General features: G+C 31.6%; 1 protein-coding gene across 1 annotated transcript; it reads right to left on the minus strand.

Moving 5' to 3' along the window:
- Nucleotides 1–2,448: 2,448 nt before the first annotated feature.
- Nucleotides 2,449–18,493, minus strand: LOC125062882 (cyclic nucleotide-gated cation channel subunit A-like). The gene is made up of 8 exons (XM_047669110.1): nucleotides 18,254–18,493; nucleotides 10,151–10,390; nucleotides 7,421–7,580; nucleotides 5,378–5,523; nucleotides 5,090–5,212; nucleotides 4,078–4,983; nucleotides 3,706–3,887; nucleotides 2,449–3,531 (listed from the first exon to the last, which is right to left on the minus strand). The coding sequence occupies exons 1-8, from the start codon at nucleotides 18,302–18,304 to the stop codon at nucleotides 3,285–3,287; spliced, it is 2,055 nt and encodes a 684-aa protein (XP_047525066.1). The 5' UTR covers nucleotides 18,305–18,493; the 3' UTR covers nucleotides 2,449–3,284.
- Nucleotides 18,494–19,233: the final 740 nt, after the last annotated feature.

Raw genomic sequence — 19,233 nt, forward strand, 5'->3', positions numbered from 1 at the left:
CTAATTGGATAAATATTTCATTAAAATTAATAAAAGATTTAAATTGTAATTATTTATTTATTTCGACATCAAAACATTTATAGAATTGTCTACATATAATTTTTAAAATATGTATATCACTAACATTAACACATAGTGACAGTTAACTAACGTCATATTATGATATATTAATAAGTTAAATATTAGTAAAGCATTAGAACTACAAAGTCTAAAGAAAAGGGGAAATCTAAAATTCCATAGATTCATGCCATCTCGAAGTTAAAGCCAAAATTAGTTAACTGAAACCAACTTGTTACAAACATATTACCTTCTCGCTAAATAAATGATAATCTTACACTGTTTCCATTAAAAAAACGTTTCAATTGCTAACATATTTTTTTTTTTAATATATCACTTTTCTACTCCCCTGCCATTATGTCCACAACTTAACTAACATATGTTTAGTTCAGAAAATTACCAACATGGTTTCTGATTTCATACCTAACGTATATAATATTATAAGAAAATTATTATATGTTAAATGTATGCAAATATGGTGTCGAGATTATATAACACGAGTGTGACAAAATTTCACCGCTAATTAACTAACTTGTCAAGTTAAACACTATTTATAATTAACACGAATTGACTAAGATTTTTTAAATATTTACAGAGACAAACGTAACGTTAGTATTAAACTTTTACAATATTGTATCTTTATTATATTTTCCAAAATATTATATCGATTATCCTTTTGAATATTTATTTAAAAAAAAATATCAAACACTAAATAGTTTTTTTTTATTTCGTTATAGTTTCTTCCCAAAAGTACAAAACTAATTTTGTTATTTTTTTTACGAAAAAATATTATATTATTTATTATAGTTGCTATATACTCTGTTCCTATAGTCTCTTTCATAAAAATATCGAAGGTTTCCTTTCATTCTAATATACAAAATGCAATATTTAAAATAATAATATAACTTTTAATTTTTTTTTATTTTATTAGTTATATATGAAATACATATTAATTGATATATCCAATATCCAATCGCTATAAAAACTAAAAAAGTGTTTTAGTCTGGAAATGTATAGTTTACTTTTTATTATTATATAGCTACTTTGACATAACACAGTTTAAATTTTTTTTTAAGTTTATAAAGATATAATTTTGTAGGTGATGAAAATTTATAATTTGAATATACATATACATACATTAAACGTTCCTATACTTAGATTGTTTTTGTACGTAACCTTGCATTTCGTTTAATTAACTAACTTGTCAAGTTAAACACTATTTATAATTAACACGAATTGACTAAGATTTTTTAAATATTTACAGAGACAAACGTAACGTTAGTATTAAACTTTTACAATATTGTATCTTTAGTATATTTTCCAAAATATTATATCGATTATCCTTTTCAATATTTATTTAAAAAAAAATATCAAACACTAAATAGTTTTTTTTTATTTCGTTATAGTTTCTTCCCAAAAGTACAAAACTAATTTTGTTATTTTTTTTACGAGAAAAATATTATATTATTTATTATAGTTGCTATATACTCTGTTCCTATAGTCTCTTTCATAAAAATATCGAAGGTTTCCTTTCATTCTAATATACAAAATGCAATATTTAAAATAATAATATAACTTTTAATTTTTTTTTATTTTATTAGTTATATATGAAATACATATTAATTGATATATCCAATATCCAATCGCTATAAAAACTAAAAAAGTGTTTTAGTCTGGAAATGTATAGTTTACTTTTTATTATTATATAGCTACTTTGACATAACACAGTTTAATTTTTTTTTTAAGTTTATAAAGATATAATTTTGTAGGTGATGAAAATTTATAATTTGAAATTTGAATATACATATACATACATTAAACGTTCCTATACTTAGATTATTTTTGTACGTAACCTTGCATTTCGTTTAATTAACTAACTTGTCAAGTTAAACACTATTTATAATTAACACGAATTGACTAAGATTTTTTAAATATTTACAGAGACAAACGTAACGTTAGTATTAAACTTTTACAATATTGTATCTTTAGTATATTTTCCAAAATATTATATCGATTATCCTTTTGAATATTTATTTAAAAAAAATTATCAAACACTAAATAGTTTTCTTTTATTTCGTTATAGCTTTTTCCCAAAAGTACAAAACTAATTTTGTTATTTTTTTACGAGAAAAATATTATATTATTTATTATAGTTGCTATATACTCTGTTCCTATAGTCTCTTTCATAAAAATATCGAAGGTTTCCTTTCATTCTAATATACAAAATGCAATATTTAAAATAATAATATAACTTTTAAATTTTTTTTATTTTATTAGTTATATATGAAATACATATTAATTGATATATCCAATATCCAATCGCTATAAAAACTAAAAAAGTGTTTTAGTCTGGAAATGTATAGTTTTCTTTTTATTATTATATAGCTACTTTGACATAACACAGTTTTAAAAATTTTAAAAGTTTATAAAGATATAATTTTGTAGGTGATGAAAATTTATAATTTGAATTTACATATACATACATTAAACGTTCCTATACTTAGATTGTTTTTGTACGTAACCTTGCATTTCGTTTACAATAGCATAATTTTATATCTTCACGGTAAAATATGTAAATTCACAAATAAAAATATAATTTGTTTTAAATAACTATTTAAAAGCTTAATGTTAAGTGTTCTATACCAGTACATATTCTATTTAATAGAGAATCGAATCCTACATAAGTTTTTCAAATTTTAATACTAAGAATAAAGAATTTTATATCGATACAATAATATAAGGTTTTGACATACATACCCTTTAAAGACACACTTTAATCACTGTCTATAGATCTTTGATCTAGAAATACCGTAACAGCATAATATATGTTCTTATAAAATATATTATGTCCAACCATAACATCACAAATTTATACCTTGCATCATTGCCTCGTACTTCAAACTATAGCGGGCAATATTCCTGATTCAATTATACAATAGCAAAGCAAAATAAACATTTTGGCAATGAAACTTTAATTGAATTAGGAAATTCTCCCGCTGTACATATAAAACTACTACTTGACACAGAGAATATTTTACTACATTTGAATATATGCGTTATTACGCTTTTAATATATTAAAAAGAACTATGATATACACGTCCATAAGCGTTGATTAAAACAGTTGGCCTGCATTGATTAAATTATTATCAAATAAATACTAATTTATTAATAATTGAATAAAGATATTACACATATTTTAAAACCCAACAATAATGTCGAAATATTTTCAGTTTGGAATTTCCTTTCGTTTTAATCTCAATGATTTACTTCGTGGTTCTGGTGTAATTTCTAGAAGGCCTGGTGACCTGTCCACGCAGAGCGAATATCCTCTTTCTCGGACCGGATGACTGGCGTCAACTGTTGATCCATACTGTGTTGAACAGGACGGCGATTCCATGTAGCTGGTAGCTTTCATTTCATTACGTAACTCGGGTGATGTATCGTCCGAATCGAATTCTTCATCCGAATCGAATCTGAAATGATAAGCCCTTAAAAGATTTGACGTAAAAATATTTGTTCACATTTATTTACACAACGTTTACTTAATCGTATGTGTACATTTGCTTATGGTTATACACAAATAGCAAAAACATTCGCTAGGCAACAACTTGCGTGCAAAATTAATTGTAAATATTTCGCATACATACCTGCACTCTATTTTGGTAATTCGTTGTTTCAGCTTAGCTTGTTCTTGTCCTACATCCGCTAATAGTCCTTGTAAGCGATTATTTAAAAGATCAACAGTTGATTCCAATTTACGCACATTTTCTTCTAAGCTGAGCTGAGTTGTTTTTGCACTTTCAAACAGAGTTTCATCTAACAAGCCATCCTACAATTAATAGCATCAGTATCAGTATAATTGCATTATAAACGAGTGCGTTATGTTGGCTTATACTTTATATCATTTAAAGATTAATAGCGATAGGTAAATAGCGTGTAGTAATCTTGACGCAGTGCCAGATTTAGGTGCTTTAAATATTTGTATCTTGTGAGTCTAAAAGTTGAAAAGGAATACCAACCTTTCGTAATAACTGACAACCTCGCTTAGTCAAAGTTGCTCTGGCTTCTGGATAGTCTGCCAGAGCTTCCCATAAATCGCGTTTAGCAAGACAAAATAGATCAGAGTATCCAAGAGCACGAACGTTTGCTGTTCGCCGATTTCCAGTTCGATTTCCAGCTATATCCAGAACACTAACTTCTCCAAATACAGATCCCGCACCAAGAGTTGCCAGCACTGTGGTTCCATCATCTGCTACTACTTGCAATCGCCCACGCTTTACGATATACATTTCTTTACCCACGTCACCCTTCCGGCAGATGTAATCACCTGGACTAAACACTTGAAGTTTCAGTTTTAGAACAAGTGCCTCCAATAATCCCGGCTCGCAATCTTTGAAAATCTCAACTTCCCGTAATGTATCCAGATGTACACGAATCGCTATTTCGGCCTTCAGTTTATCGGGCAGGGACGCCAAAACGTGCTCCTCGTCCAATGCCCCACTTTCGGCCCATGTGTAAGCAAACCATCGGATCACTCTCGCCTCTAATTCACCGCTGACCTTTCTAAACGCCATATATTGTTTTACTCCATCCATTTTGTTTTGAAATTCAACTCTAGCGACATTCATATTCGAAATCATGGATCCGATGTTTCCCACGATTGTTGCGAAAATTAACACTCCCGCCAAAAAGTCTAAGACGACAAAAATGTATTCGACATCAATTTCGGGTTGGGGTGTTTCACCGATAGTGGTGAGGGTCAAAGTTGACCAATAAAAACTATAAATATATTGATGAGCCAAAGTTTCATTGCGCGAGCCCGTTATGTTGTATACCCAATTATCTGTTCCGAACCCAATTGCATAACTGATAGCAAAAAAAAGACATGCATTCCAATGAATAAGTACTAAAATAGCCATGACGACCTGTAAATAAAAAAAAAAGAACATTCAACATTTTTCATATCGTCCATACACGGTATAGTTATGTATAATATTATTAGTTTTATATATAATGACAAAAAAAACAAACCTTGCAAATTCTGAAGGCATTCGGAAAGCTTGTGGCGGTCTCGGTACGATCGAACCACTCCCACATGCGGGGCAGTCGAAACAAACGATTGAGTCGGACAATAACAGGGCACGGCAAACGATCCTGAAACCAATATTGACATAGTAATAACTAAGGTGAAGAATGTATTTGGTTGGAATGTTACTCCACGTTATCACGTTCGACATATATAGTGTATTGTAAAAAGATGAGTAAGATAAAATTAATTAATGGTAATAAAAAAAACTAAGGTTAAATAAAAATACTCACAAAGTCACAATTTCCCGGCGGCCACCAATAATAAGCGATGTCAGTTGGAATTAAAGAAATGAAATCATATGGCCACCAATCGGACTTCATGTAATTCTGCCGTAGCATCCTGGCGTCCCTTACCATAATCCCTTGTTCTAAATAGCCTGAAATTTATAAATTTATAATTACTTTAACATGTTTAGGTCAAAATCGCAAATTATATAATCCATCGCCTGCAAAATGAATCTATAATAAATACGCAAGCAAAAACAATTTACACAATATCATCTACAAATCAAATTAATTGTAATCGAACTACGTACAACAAATGAATCAAAGTTAAAAATAAAAAAATAAATAAGTCACATAAATAGCAAGTTCTTCTCAAATCGCCTCGCAATCTCTCGGGCATCATTAAATCGCCAAGCGGTAAAGCTAAGTCATGCGTGTCAAAAATTAACTTCTCTAATAATTATGTTCCAAGCTCCAGCAGTGTTTACCCTCTTCACGGCTCCGTGTACTCTTGTGCGATGAGTGCAATATTTACGCAGAAAAAAGCAGTCTGGTAGAAATGTTTACCTACACGTTAGCTAAATTTGATGACGCAAGGCGCGCCCAGCGGACGACGCGTGTAGGTGCCAAATTGTTGATTTGTGATACACTAAGGCATAGTGGGGAAAAATGCGCGATAGTGGTGGGAATCTACAAATGTGACTGTCGAAAAAAATTTCACCTTGTCTTCAGTCGTCAATCTTAATATAGCTTGTTTAAATATAACGTTAACGGAAAAAAGCATTATATTTGCCATAGCTGGTTATATATAGAAAGCGCCAGTGAGAGTGCTTTTTAGTTAATCTTCGTGTTTTGATGAATATTTTCAGAAAGTCTGCATTGGAATTTTTCTAAACTCAATTATGAGCTTAAACTAAGAAAAAAGTTTAAGGTTCAATTAAAATCCTTTCTTAAGGTTCAATTAAAAAATTTGTGTTATTAAAAATATAAAAACACAAAATCTAGAATTACATTCTTGCCGTATATACAAAAACTATTCCCTCTGATTTATAATCCGTGTATGAAAATAGTTTTTACAAACTATTTGTGTAAAATACTCATCGAATATTCGACGCAACTGAAATTACATCGATAAATCGCTTTAATACCGAAACAAACAAATAACATTCTTTCATAACTAAATGCTACATAAATATAAATAACATTTCCGCAACAGGATGTCATTAGATTCGACATACGTATATATTAACATGTCGCAAAATATACAAACACAACTGTTAACATTTTTCATGTTAACTTTCCTTATTTTATATTAATTCGCATATTTGCCTCGTGCCTGCATTTGCTTATCTTCTAAGTTACAAGTCCTTCGGGGTTCAGCGCCAACTTTATTAGAATTAAAAATGTCAAACGCAAGCTCTAAACGACTTAGTTTTACGTCACTATCGTAAGACGTAATATCATGATTCACAATACATGTAAAAAAAAGAGTGTGTGTACTTATGTACACGCGTTAGTAGTTATACTTCTTTGGCGTATGGAAAAAAAATAACTAAAATGCAGTAGTGATAAACGATACATATTAAAATTAATCAATAAAATTATTATTAGTAAATACTATCACCGTCGTATATGAAATTGATTTAATAAAACCACCAAAATAATATTTATTGATTCACACTGTTTAATTGTACTGTTACGTACTGTAAATACCCTGTATATTGTGTATAATAAAGTTTTTTCTTTCTTTCTTTCTAACGAAACACCTGTTCTAAATATAAAAATACTAGAATATACAACTTGAACATAGTTATTATCGATTTTCATGCCACCTAGAACTAACTTCATTCTGTTAATTTTGTGTAACGGTGCGCACGCATCGTAAAATTTCACTCTCATAAATTTTTCATAACGCGCCTAAAGAAGTATAACTTCAATAAGATAATTCTGCTAAAATAAATATTTACTCAGGTGACAAACTGAGGTTAATTGCCAGTCTGTTGTTTTTACATTAAAACGATTTTTCTGTTATAATAAACAATTACTTACCTTCGTGCATGTGAATAGCGGTGTCAATCAAATAAATAGCGTCGCAGAGGTAGTCAAGCGCGAACCAGGAAGTGGAAGCCTTGTCAAGCTCCCAGAACACAGCTCGGCCAATCACGAAAACCATATTATAGAGAACGGCAAGGGACACAACAGCAAGCCACTGAATGAAAAACGTAGGATATAAATACAAATAAAAATGACGTGAGTACAAATGTTTTTTTTTGTATTACAGATAAGGTATAAGTTTCAATAAATTATATTTGTTTTGTTTTGTCCTCGATTATCGTAGATTGGATGGTTCTTGAAAAAAATCTTTGTAAACTTTAAAGCAGATTTCTTCGTATACTGAATGTGTATTTATAAAAATTGACACAAAGGATTTTGCTTTGTTAACCAAATCATGGGTTCAAATCCCGGCTTTGGGGTTATTAATAGGTTTTACATGACACTTAATTCATGATCGTATGTGCTACATAAAACATACATACGATAAGTAAACAATATTGGATTGTTGTATAGCCTACACAGAAGGCTAATCACCTATATTTTTATTAATAAACTTAAAAAATATCAACAACAAAAGCAATCTATTTTTATGTGAAGTTGTAGCGCCTCTTGATTGAAAGTAAAAGTACACGTAGGGAAAACAGATGTTTAACAACCACAAATGGACATATTAACTAATAAGACGAGACATCAATAGTTACGATGAACAACTTTAAATTAAACACTCAGTTCAATCATGCAATAACACGATAAACACTTACAAAGAACATTTACCAAACGAAGATATGAGAAAATGATGATTATAAGAGGTATATATGTATACAAGAGGAAGATTATAAGTATACAAGAGGAAATCAAATAATTGATGACAACTTTGAAGATGTGATGACACAGATTTTATGCATAAGCCAGATATACATTGGAACTGCAACCCTATTATCGCCCAAGAGATAAATAATGACGTATAAATCACATAAGGGACAGGCTAGCAAATTGTGTCCCTATATCAAATAGTGTACCATATTTAAATGCCACTCGGGATTCTGATCTAAATGAATTATGGCTGTTATCACTTTATTAGCGTTTATAATCTATATTTTTCTAACACTAAGGTACACAACTGTAAATTATTCTCAATGAAAGCTAAGTCACTCATGGTAGCCACTTAATTTACAAATAAGTGTTTGCATAAATGTTATGTATTTTATATATAGAATAACCTAATTTTAAGTGCAATATATTTCCTGTTCCCTTATGTGATTTTCTACATAATGTGATAATTTGGCTGCACCAGTTAATTCACTTAATTCTAAAGGTAATTTAGAATTAAGTGTTCTGGTTGCGCCGGTTGCGTTCTCATTTTATATTAATGGTTGCTCAATATACCAATTCTAGATATGCGTCTAGGAACTCTAGACGCATATCTTACCACCCACCTAAAGTGCTTCCAAATCCTAAAGCACGGCTCGTTGGTGGCGCGCACGACGTTGAGTCTGCATTTGGAGACAAGGATTAAGCGGTCATTAGTTACAATTTTGATGACCCGCGATATGGTTATGGATATGGATATGGTTAATTGGTGTAAAGAAAGGAATTCAGCCACGAGAAGAAGCCACGAGGTTGAAGGTACTGTGCCGACATCCTTTCTTTCCATTTATCCAAATATTGAGCAATCATATTATAAAGAAAATACACTCCACAATTATATACAAATTGTACTAAGTTAAATAGGTATAAAGTTATATTTTAACAACCCGCGCCGCCAAAACCCGTAAGTACCCATTAATACAACGTAGGTACAACATATACAGGATGGTCAAAAAGTCATCGATAAAACGCAACTAGGAGATAGATGAAGTCATTAGCTGCAAAAAATTGTTCATAACTTTTTGTTACTGTGAAAAAAAAATACTCTACCGAAAAGTGACCCTGTATTACAAGTTTTGGCGCATTTAATATATGTATATGTTGTACTTAAATTATCGTAAAATTAGTTTAATTTTACTCATATTTATTCACTAAATAACGTAACTAGCGAGCCACTAGAGACACTAGTTAAGTGTATTGTAGTGTATTAATTTCTCAACCTGCTTACTTAAGCAAGAAATCCAGTCAGAATTTTAGTTCCTGTTAAATTTTTAGGCTGGCTGGATTTTTCTCTGTTTAAGAAGCAGAGGTATACAGGCAATCGCAATCGTCGTAGTAAAATTTTATTATATAATATACAGCTGCTACAATAACCTACGTACGTAAAATATACATTTCTATTCAAATATCTTAACTACTATATTACAAAAATATACATAAAAAAATTAAGAATATGTCATGTAAAAAACCGTAGCTTTTAGCTTTGTTTTTACATATTAAGTTTGAATTGCTATTATCTTTTAATAAACTTATCAAACTACAACTACAACTTTTTGAAAATAATCGTATTAGTATATAAGCGAGCAATAATCGCTAGAAGATCTTTCGAGGTCATAGCGTCATACACCCCACACACATTTAAAAAAATTCGTGGACAAAACTAATTAAGGATTGGCATAAACTAGCTCGTAAATAGAAGGTTCTCGAAACATTGATGATCTATTTACATGAAAGTTAATTTTTATAAGCTTTTGCTTGCACTGTACAAATAATTGTTTTTCTAGTTGAAATAATTTAAAATTTTGAAAATGCAATATACATTGCGATTACTAGATATGTAATTAAAATAATACTTACTTGGTAGTGGACTGAATGGGTAGGGTCTACAGACCGCTTCCAGCAGCATAGCCAACTAGGGCCGCATTTTTCCTCCGGCTCGTCTATAGCATAGAACTCTTCAGCGGAAAACTTATCCAAAAACCAATCAGTAGGTTTGGTTGGCCCACGCTTGATTGGCAGGCCAAGAGCCCCGCAGACTCTGTTTCGGAACCGACGCCAGCAGCTTGTAGTTCCAGGCTCCAACTTCCTTCGCACTTGCTGAAATTTGTATCAGGTTTAAATAGGATTCTCACTATTATTAGTAATGAATAAAGACTGTTAAGAAAATAATGTAGACGCCAGTCCTATATACCTAGGTAACACTGAAAATTTTTAGAAAATGGAAAACGGCTTAATGTAGTTGCCAATACTTTTATTGTTTTTTGAAGTAATCTCCGTTCCTCTCTACACATCGTTGCATTCGATGGAACCACTGAGCTTGGCTCATACCAATGCCTAGGCTTGCTCGTATCTGCTGATACGTCACTCTCTTATCTTCCTCTATCATGCTTCGCGCAGCACTGATGTTATCTTCAGTAGTCGCTGTTAAAGGACGTCCCTCACGCGGATCATCATTGAGATTGCTACGTCCACACTTAAACTCGTTAAACTTATTGTAAATAGTGGCACGAGATGGGGCTTCATTAAGAAATGATAATCGCAGCCTATCATAGCTTTGTTGTTTAGTAAGCCCACAACGAAAGTCATAATAAATCAGTGGCCGAACATTTTTTCGCGTTAGGTTCATTTTCACGTGACAATAGTTTTAGATTTGCCGCCAATTCACAAATACAAATGACAAATGAGTGCAATGTCCTACATTAGGTTACCAAAGGTTTTAAAATTTTGAATTAAAAAAAAATTATTAGCAATGTTTCTAACTGGCCAATTCTAAACATTTTCAGTGTTACCCACGTATACAAAAAGTGGCGGAAAAAAGTCTAGTTTCAAGAGCCGTACAGCTAATGTGACCATTCTTCGTTATTGAAATATTTCATCACTCGTAGATAATACGTAAACTCCTAGGATAGTTAGAAAATAAAATGATACGAGGTTAGAAAAACAATATAGGTTGTATTGTGTTAGCATGACCGACATAAACTCGAGCGGTCAAGCCGTTTGTCGACGTTTACGACTACTATTACGCTGCTATTTAATCATCCAGCAATGAAACTATCATCTACCATATGAGTGCATGTTCTTTCGTTTATAATATCTTCGGCGAAGGTTTTTCGGTATTTCATCTTAATCTATTTTAAATTATATGTGTTGTGGAAAAAAAATATTATCACATTGATAAGGAAATAGCTAAAAGGTTAGTCGATATCGCAGGGTACCGAAGAGCTGGCAGTTACCTCGGACAAAGAATTAGTCTAGCTATTCAAAGGGGGCACGCTGCCAGTATCGGAACTCCTTTTAGTAATATATTTTAGTTATAATATTTTTTTTAAGTTTAGGTTTAGATTAAAAAAATGTTTGTTTCTTTATTTACATTGAAAATATATACAAAAAAGCGACATGGAAAATTCATTGTTAGTATTACAAAATTCTTTAAAACCATGAAAATGACGTATTATCTCAGATAATATCAGTTAAAAGGATTCACTCCTTGCAACATAAAAAATCTTTGTCAGGATCTGAAAAGCTAGAGCTAAGCCGTCTTTATAAATCTGTACATAAGAATATTAAAAGGGAATATGAGACACATATAATACAGACTTAGGATAGTCAAATATAAAAAAAAGATAGCGTTACAAAAAGCCTAATAGAATTGGGTATCCTTAATACCAAGCTTGTAAAACTAAATTGACAAAAAGAAACATTCTAGAGAAAAGATAATTTTAAAATCTCTATTATATGTAAATATTACAAATCTTGCAACTAATCAATAAACTGGATCCGAAATTGTAGGACAAGAAAAAGATGGCGCGTAACGCAAAAATGTGACCACGTCACGTGACGTAATTTTTTTTCCAACGCCGTTAAAGAAGTTACATTCCAAAAACGAGATTTTTGTGATAGATTACGCAAAAGCATCTAACACAGCAGTATGTGGAATCGCCAATACCATCCGAGGTATTTAAACTAGATAAATATAAACACTGTAAAATTGTAAGCCGAGTCAAACTAGAACAACTTAATTGGACACACAAAGGTATCTGGAAGCTCAGCAGTGCGCCCGACAAGTATAGCAAAAAAGCGACACGGCCGTACCATCCTTTTCTTAAAACTTTTAAACAATAAACTACAAGCCCCTCCTTATCAGTATGCCAAATCGTAAAATGACTGCTTTACGACTGATTTGAGCGCGACCGCCGCTGTGAAAACCGATGTGAGTTCGAAAAGTGAGTTACAGAATCGCAAGGCAGGCCATTTTTGCCCCCTTATAACTTCGTTGTGGATAAAATTAGAAGCCTGAATTTTGTTGTCAAGCAGGGCTACAAACAAGGCATATTTTGAATTTAATTCGTTTTGAGCCAGTAGTTTAAGAATATACTAGTCAATTTTCTTAATTTTGTCACTCACTGACTGATCATCAAAACTTAGGCACTTCTAACAGTCATAGATGATAATTTAAATCATACATACATAAATTAAGGGAAAAATTTAGAAAAATATTGGGTTGAGTATTTTATTACTTAAATTAATTTTGTATGTGGCAGTAGTGTAATACAAATCTTTTGTAATTAATATATAACTAGACTTGGCAATCGCACTAAACAATGTAATTTAATATAATATGTATTACTTGTGAGATACAATGTGTTTCCATGTGATGGCCAAGTCAATGTATAGCTTAAACAAGCTGGTGGAGAAGATTGACAGAATTGGCTTGAAAAGATTGGCTCAAGATAGAGAGAGATGGATCCGGTTGAAGAAAACCTTTACTCTTTTGGAGGTTCTTGAAAAAAATTTACTAGTTTTCTATTAAAGTAAGTATGTGTACCGTTTTGCTTAGTATAGTATTGTTTTATAGAATAAATGAGTCTCAATTATTATTATTAAAAATTACAAGTCCTATCCCATTACGCTTTTTGGAAATAAACAAAAAATACACATCGAATTATAAACCACTGTCGTTTTTCCAAATCGCTTAAAAAATCATTTATATTACGAACTTATTTGTAAAAAAATTATATCACATCAACATCGGTTTCGTTTGACTTTGCTAAGATGGCAACATTTGGAGAAGTGGACTCGTTTAAAATCTTATTTTAATTATTTTATAAGAGGAAACAAGCGTGTATAATCCTCTGAAAGCTTAACGCCTATATAAGAATCAAATAAACTCCGCAATGTGCCCAATGATTAAATTTCCATACTGCAAATATACGTACAAAACTGTTGTTGAGTTCTTCAAGTCGGAATAAATATTACATTTTATAATATTAAATAAAATCTTACATTTTATTGAATCAACTTGATGCATACATGTTAGGGTATGCAATATCGTGATTTCATAACGTAAGTAACTAACGAGAAAAATTGCAACGGGAATAAATATAATGTTGTATTATTACGATAATTCAATCAGATTCTAGGATATTAAATAATTCTTACATTCCATTGAATAGACTTGTTGAATTCATGTTGGGATCCAATTTCGTGATTGCATTTGCATACGGAGTAAGTAACTAATGAGAAAATTGTTCCAGGAATAAATATTATATTGAAATAGTTTTACATTATTGTATTATTAAAAATGTTCCCTTACAGGAGATGACGTTTAGGGGATAAGTATGATCTTATTAAACGCATTTCATTTCTGTATTTATGACATGCACGCCTTCCTAAGTATGCAGGTCTTTTAAAATAATAAAACAATAGTGGGACAACAACAATTATAAAGTCTGGAACTGAATTTTATTTTTAGGCAAGTTTATTATGCAATATTACTTTGCTTTGATTGGAATAGGCTAGAATTCGAGCTTTATGAGCAAAATTGGTTACATTACTATTAAGTTATCTCATGATTAAGAATATTTATTACAGTCTCTAAAATAAAAAAGGAAAGTGTTAAGGAAATTAATACACTTATTTATTCAAATTCAAAGCTCAAACTTGAATCATAAAAATTCAGTCCGCGTTGAAATTTAAAAATAGTTCCTTGCTATATTATTTTCCTTGATATTTCGAAAGAGTTTTCCATTGTTATCGAATAGCATTGGAGTGTATACAGCGTGTATGTCGGCCATATTACGTGGTTATGAGCAATGAATAACAATAAGATTGTCGATGAAATTTAGAAGACAAGGTCGAAGCACCATATCCTAGGCAAGGTTTAGTACCGTTAAAATTTGTCAACAATTAATTTAAATAAATTATAGTATCTTTGCTAAAGATTATTCGATGCACGAAGCACTGTTCTAGTAAAAGAAAATTGATATTACGGTGATATTAATAGAAAATAATGTCTTTACGTTTTTATCCTACAATAAAGAGTGCGACTGTATATGAATTATAATCTAGCCTATATAATAATTATGGCTAAGTAATATTATGTTGAATTTTCGACAATACTAGTGAATAGCTTAAACTAAGGTAATGTTCATTAACAGTCTTAGTGTTCTATAATTTTTAGTCATTATGTTTGTGTTTGAGATGAGACTTGCACTTATAATCACCACATTAGGTTTATGAACTCAAAAGGTTTAAGTAGTTTTCTTTAGGCGTCTTATTCCTGTTAAGTCAAGAAGTTGGAGTGCTTCAGCATTCACATGGCTAAGTAGCCTGTTAAGGCTCGTTTCGCCGTATGTAGGACTGTATGAAATTTTAACTAAATCTTAAACTAGTTACTTGTTTACTTATCTCGTTATTATCATCAATACGCGTAGAAAGAGTAGGCTAAACGTGGACGGCACGGTCTCGGGTTCCATACCCGGTCGGAGCGCAGACAGAATTAATTCCTCTTCTCTCTGTACTTTGTTGCGAATACGGTGTTTATACGTACAGGGTGTCCAATATGGGACATCAGTTTTGCGTCTGATTCAAGGATTTCCTTTTAAATCCATGAAATCAAGCATATGATATTTAAAGGTATTGATAATAATTATACCTTAATATATATTGATTATTAACTTATTTGAGAAGAAATTAAAAAAAAAAATAGGTTAGCGTAGAGTATCTTACGAGTTCATCTCGCCGTTTCTACACCCTTGATTTGGGAACTGATATGTAACATAATAAAGATATATTTTTTGATAATAAACGTTAATTTAAAATATTCAATTTTTTATTGACGTTCATGAGTGTCCATTCTATATGAATAAATGAATTTTGATTTGTTAGACACTTTAAATTCAACCACGTGTGTAGCCTTGTTGCTTAGAATTTCATGCTCGCAAGTGTTGTTGTAACTCTTTCTTCAATTAATCGCTTGTTTCTATACTTTGATTCGATATTTAACTTTATATATTAGTTAAATTTAATGATCATCAAATGTCACCTTTTTAATGTTTTATTTAGGCCACAACTGTTACTACAAATAATACGTGTTATTAATCAAGATCGATTAAGAATCAAGAAGTCCTGGGTAAGGTTATGATGAAACAATAGCGGTTATTTAATAATCAGGTACACAGATGTGTTCGCCCCATACGTTGGGAGAGTCTTGAGTATAACCATGCAACAATATCAGACTAAATAAAAGTTTGTATTAGTATTGGACGTATCTTACTTTTTATCAAGACTAATGCGAGGAAATTCTCAGAGTATCAATGGGCTCCAATGCGATTTCCAAATCAGCTTTGATAATTTTTGTATTATTTAAAACAATCCAAAAGGTATTCTTTTCTTTTTACAAATGTTAAATATTGTTCTCCGGGTTTTCTATTTTCATTCTCATATTTTTGTTCAATGTTATGTTGTTCTGAGGTTCTTCTTTCTTGTTATTTTGCTCGAATAAGTTGTTTATTTGCATTTCCATTTCTGTTTACATTTCATCGAAAAACTTTTATGATTTTACCCCCATGGTACCCTTGGAGTTGGAGTCTTAATAAAACAGAACACTATTTATTACCTGCCGTATTTAGGATGAAGGACGGTTTACAAGTCTTCTTGTCACTGTATTCAGCTGACACTTCACCATTTTAATGTACAAGAAAATAACCTTAAATATAGAGTGATTATAAATCAATGTTCCTTATTTTTCACACTCTTCCATGTCACATGAATATCGTTTGTTATCCATGAGGTAGTAAGTTCAAACCCCAGCTGTGCACCAATGGACGTTCGCTGCTCGCTCGGGGAAGGAAAACATCGTGACAACACCCAAAAAGTCGACGGCGTGTCAGGCACAGATCACCTACTTGCCTATTACAAAAATAAAATTATCCGTATGGATTCACAAATCTGAGGTCCAGTACTAAGCGTTTGTAGCGCCACTGGTGTCTTTTCACTGTGTCAATAAACAAGTAATAAAAATTCAGACACACACTCTAATGACATCAGAAGCACGAGGATCGACATATTTATTAGTTATGACAATGTATTTAACGACAAAAGTACGTTTTATGCTTAGAAATGCCTCATTAACGGAACGAACCATTCCTTGTTGTTAATTAGTAAATCGTACGTTTGGAATCGTTTGGATTGAGTTAGTCCTATGTGCGGTCTTATTAAGCCTCTACCACAGTTCTACCTCTGAAAGTTTTCGAGACAACGGGTCTCGATATGGTGAATAAAAGGGTGAAAAAATGCCACTTTTTACGCAAAGACAATTTATTTATGAATAATGTGACTGATTAGGTTTTTTAGTTATTATTTTTGAAATGTTTTAATAATTATATCTATTTTTACTTTATTCTTTAGGGGCAAGTTATGCACAAGTCGGTTTTTGGGTCTAAGACATGTCAATTTCTCAGTGCTGAATTTATACAGAATTAATCGGTGGATGGACGGGGTTCCGAGATCAGGGATGAATCTTCCACTTCATCGTATAAACGTCTTATTACTATTGATTTTTGAAAATAAAAAATACGGGTTTAAATGTTGTACGTTGTGGTGAGGAACGATGGTAGGAACCCGATTAAACACGGAGAATATTGTAACGTATTTAGTTGTAATACCGTGACACAGACTTAATTTGATAGAATATCTAGGAATTTTTATTTATAGAAAACGAAAAATAATATTGTTTTATTAAGTTAACTTGTCTATATTATTTGATTAACTAATCTTAGGGGTGGTGTATTGCCCCGCATTTCACCCGTCAGTTATATCATTGTGCGATGTTATAAAGCTTTCCTCGATAAATGGTCTAACACAAAAGAATACTTCTACGGGAACTATTCGTTTCTGACAATAACCAACTCAACGCTCGATTCATAACATAAGTACAGATTATATAAATTAATCAGACAACACTCGTAAGTAATTTAAAGATACACAGATCTTGTCAACTCACTTTAAATGCAGTCCAATGAATGCCTGGCACGAACTAGTCATTTGTTAAGCCATTAAATGGCACAATAATTAACCTCTCGCGAGGGTTGTAGCCCGAGGAAACTTGGGATATTGATTGTACGAAGACTACGCGCCATTCTGATTATGATTAATTACATGAGGTCATCAAAGTATGTTCTGTTTTTTAGTTGTGACACTTCTAAAAATTATAATATACTAAATGTAAGCGAGGGATGTTCTGTAAAGTCTTCTATTGGCAGTTTTTACGTTTTGTGGTGCCCAAACCCAACGCAGCATACTTACTAGGTAGCTTTACACAATGTTTAATACTTAACTGAGATATTTTGATCGAAAAATATGTTTCTTAAATTTACTAGCAAACACCGCAAAATGTGATTAAATATTCAAAGATTTCTTATTTAAATTGAATTACAGGCTGTCAAATATTGTAGCAAAGTAAAAAACAATTTATAGTTATTTTTAATCTAAAACGTAACCAAATACGCATAACTGTTTATTTTGATTAAATTGTAACTGTAACATGAAACTACGAAACGATTTGCACAGTTTGAAAGCAACAAGTTAACTCTACTACAGCGCTACGCATACGTATTTTCTAGATTTGCTACGAATAATTTTAGTAAAGGAAAATTTCCTAATCCATTTTATTAAACTCACCACATCTGTGTTGTTACCCATAATTTGATGAATAGTTACAACAGGACTCATTATCACAAACACAACTACACTGTTCTTCTATTAACCATCCTTATGTTCACATACGACAACTCAAAAGAAATGTAAACTTCGCAAAACGATAGTGATCTAATTGTCAGATGGCACGATACCACGAACTTCAATTAAATAAATTTAGTTAACGTGTTTAATAAATTGAGGGGCGGCGACGTTGAAGGAGCATCTCCTTCGACAGTCAAAGAGTGAATGCCGAAATTGTAAGGTGCGCGTTCAAGGCATTGAATGAAACAATAGGCAATGATCGCTTCCCCATGTCACGTAATGCCCGTTCTGCCTTCCGTTGTAAACGCGAATTGGACGAACACTGGCGGGCAATATTGCTAATTGCCCCTTAAACCAACCACTATTGATCAACATCCTATAACTTATGATACGTTTCAGCTGATTAATTTTTTTTATAACATTTGTGAAAACCGACTTAAAATCTCTTTATATTAGCAGTTAATAACGAAGAATTGTTTTCCAATGTTGAACAACATTACATCGAAATATTTTAATAATGGCAAAAGTTATGGAATGCTAGCCGTTTAGTTTTACACTGAGTCTGTTTCTGATTTTCAGTCCAGAATAGTTCGTATTGAAATAAGCTACAGCCTTGTTGTCCGAGTAACTCTGATAAATTCCTTTACACAACTGGAAACTTAACTCATTTATGCATAAAATGTAAATCGACGTCCTTGAAGAAAAGAGCGAACCAATTCTTAAAAGGCCGGCAACGCATTCGCGAGCCCTCTGGTATCACTTAAAATCAGGTGAGCTCCCTATCAAAAAAAAATCAGATAATGTTATAACAATGTTTTTCAGTTCTCTTTTGTCTCTTTTAATCAACGTAATAATCAATTACAGTGTTAAACACACGGCCTCAAGCCTCGGCCTTCTAATTAGAAAAATTAACCACCAAG

Source organism: Pieris napi, chromosome Z, assembly GCF_905475465.1.
Source record: "Pieris napi chromosome Z, ilPieNapi1.2, whole genome shotgun sequence".
Taxonomy (NCBI): Eukaryota; Metazoa; Arthropoda; class Insecta; order Lepidoptera; family Pieridae; genus Pieris; species Pieris napi.

Coding starts and splice junctions, on each gene's coding strand:
- LOC125062882 (XM_047669110.1), bottom strand. CDS start 18,304: ATGAGTCCTGTTGTAACTATTCATCAAATTATGGGTAACAACACAGAT. Junction 5,524..7,420: donor CGCTATTCACATGCACGAAG/GTAAGTAATTGT, acceptor TATAAATTTCAG/GCTATTTAGAACAAGGGATT. Junction 4,984..5,089: donor ATGCCTTCAGAATTTGCAAG/GTTTGTTTTTTT, acceptor TTTTATTTACAG/GTCGTCATGGCTATTTTAGT.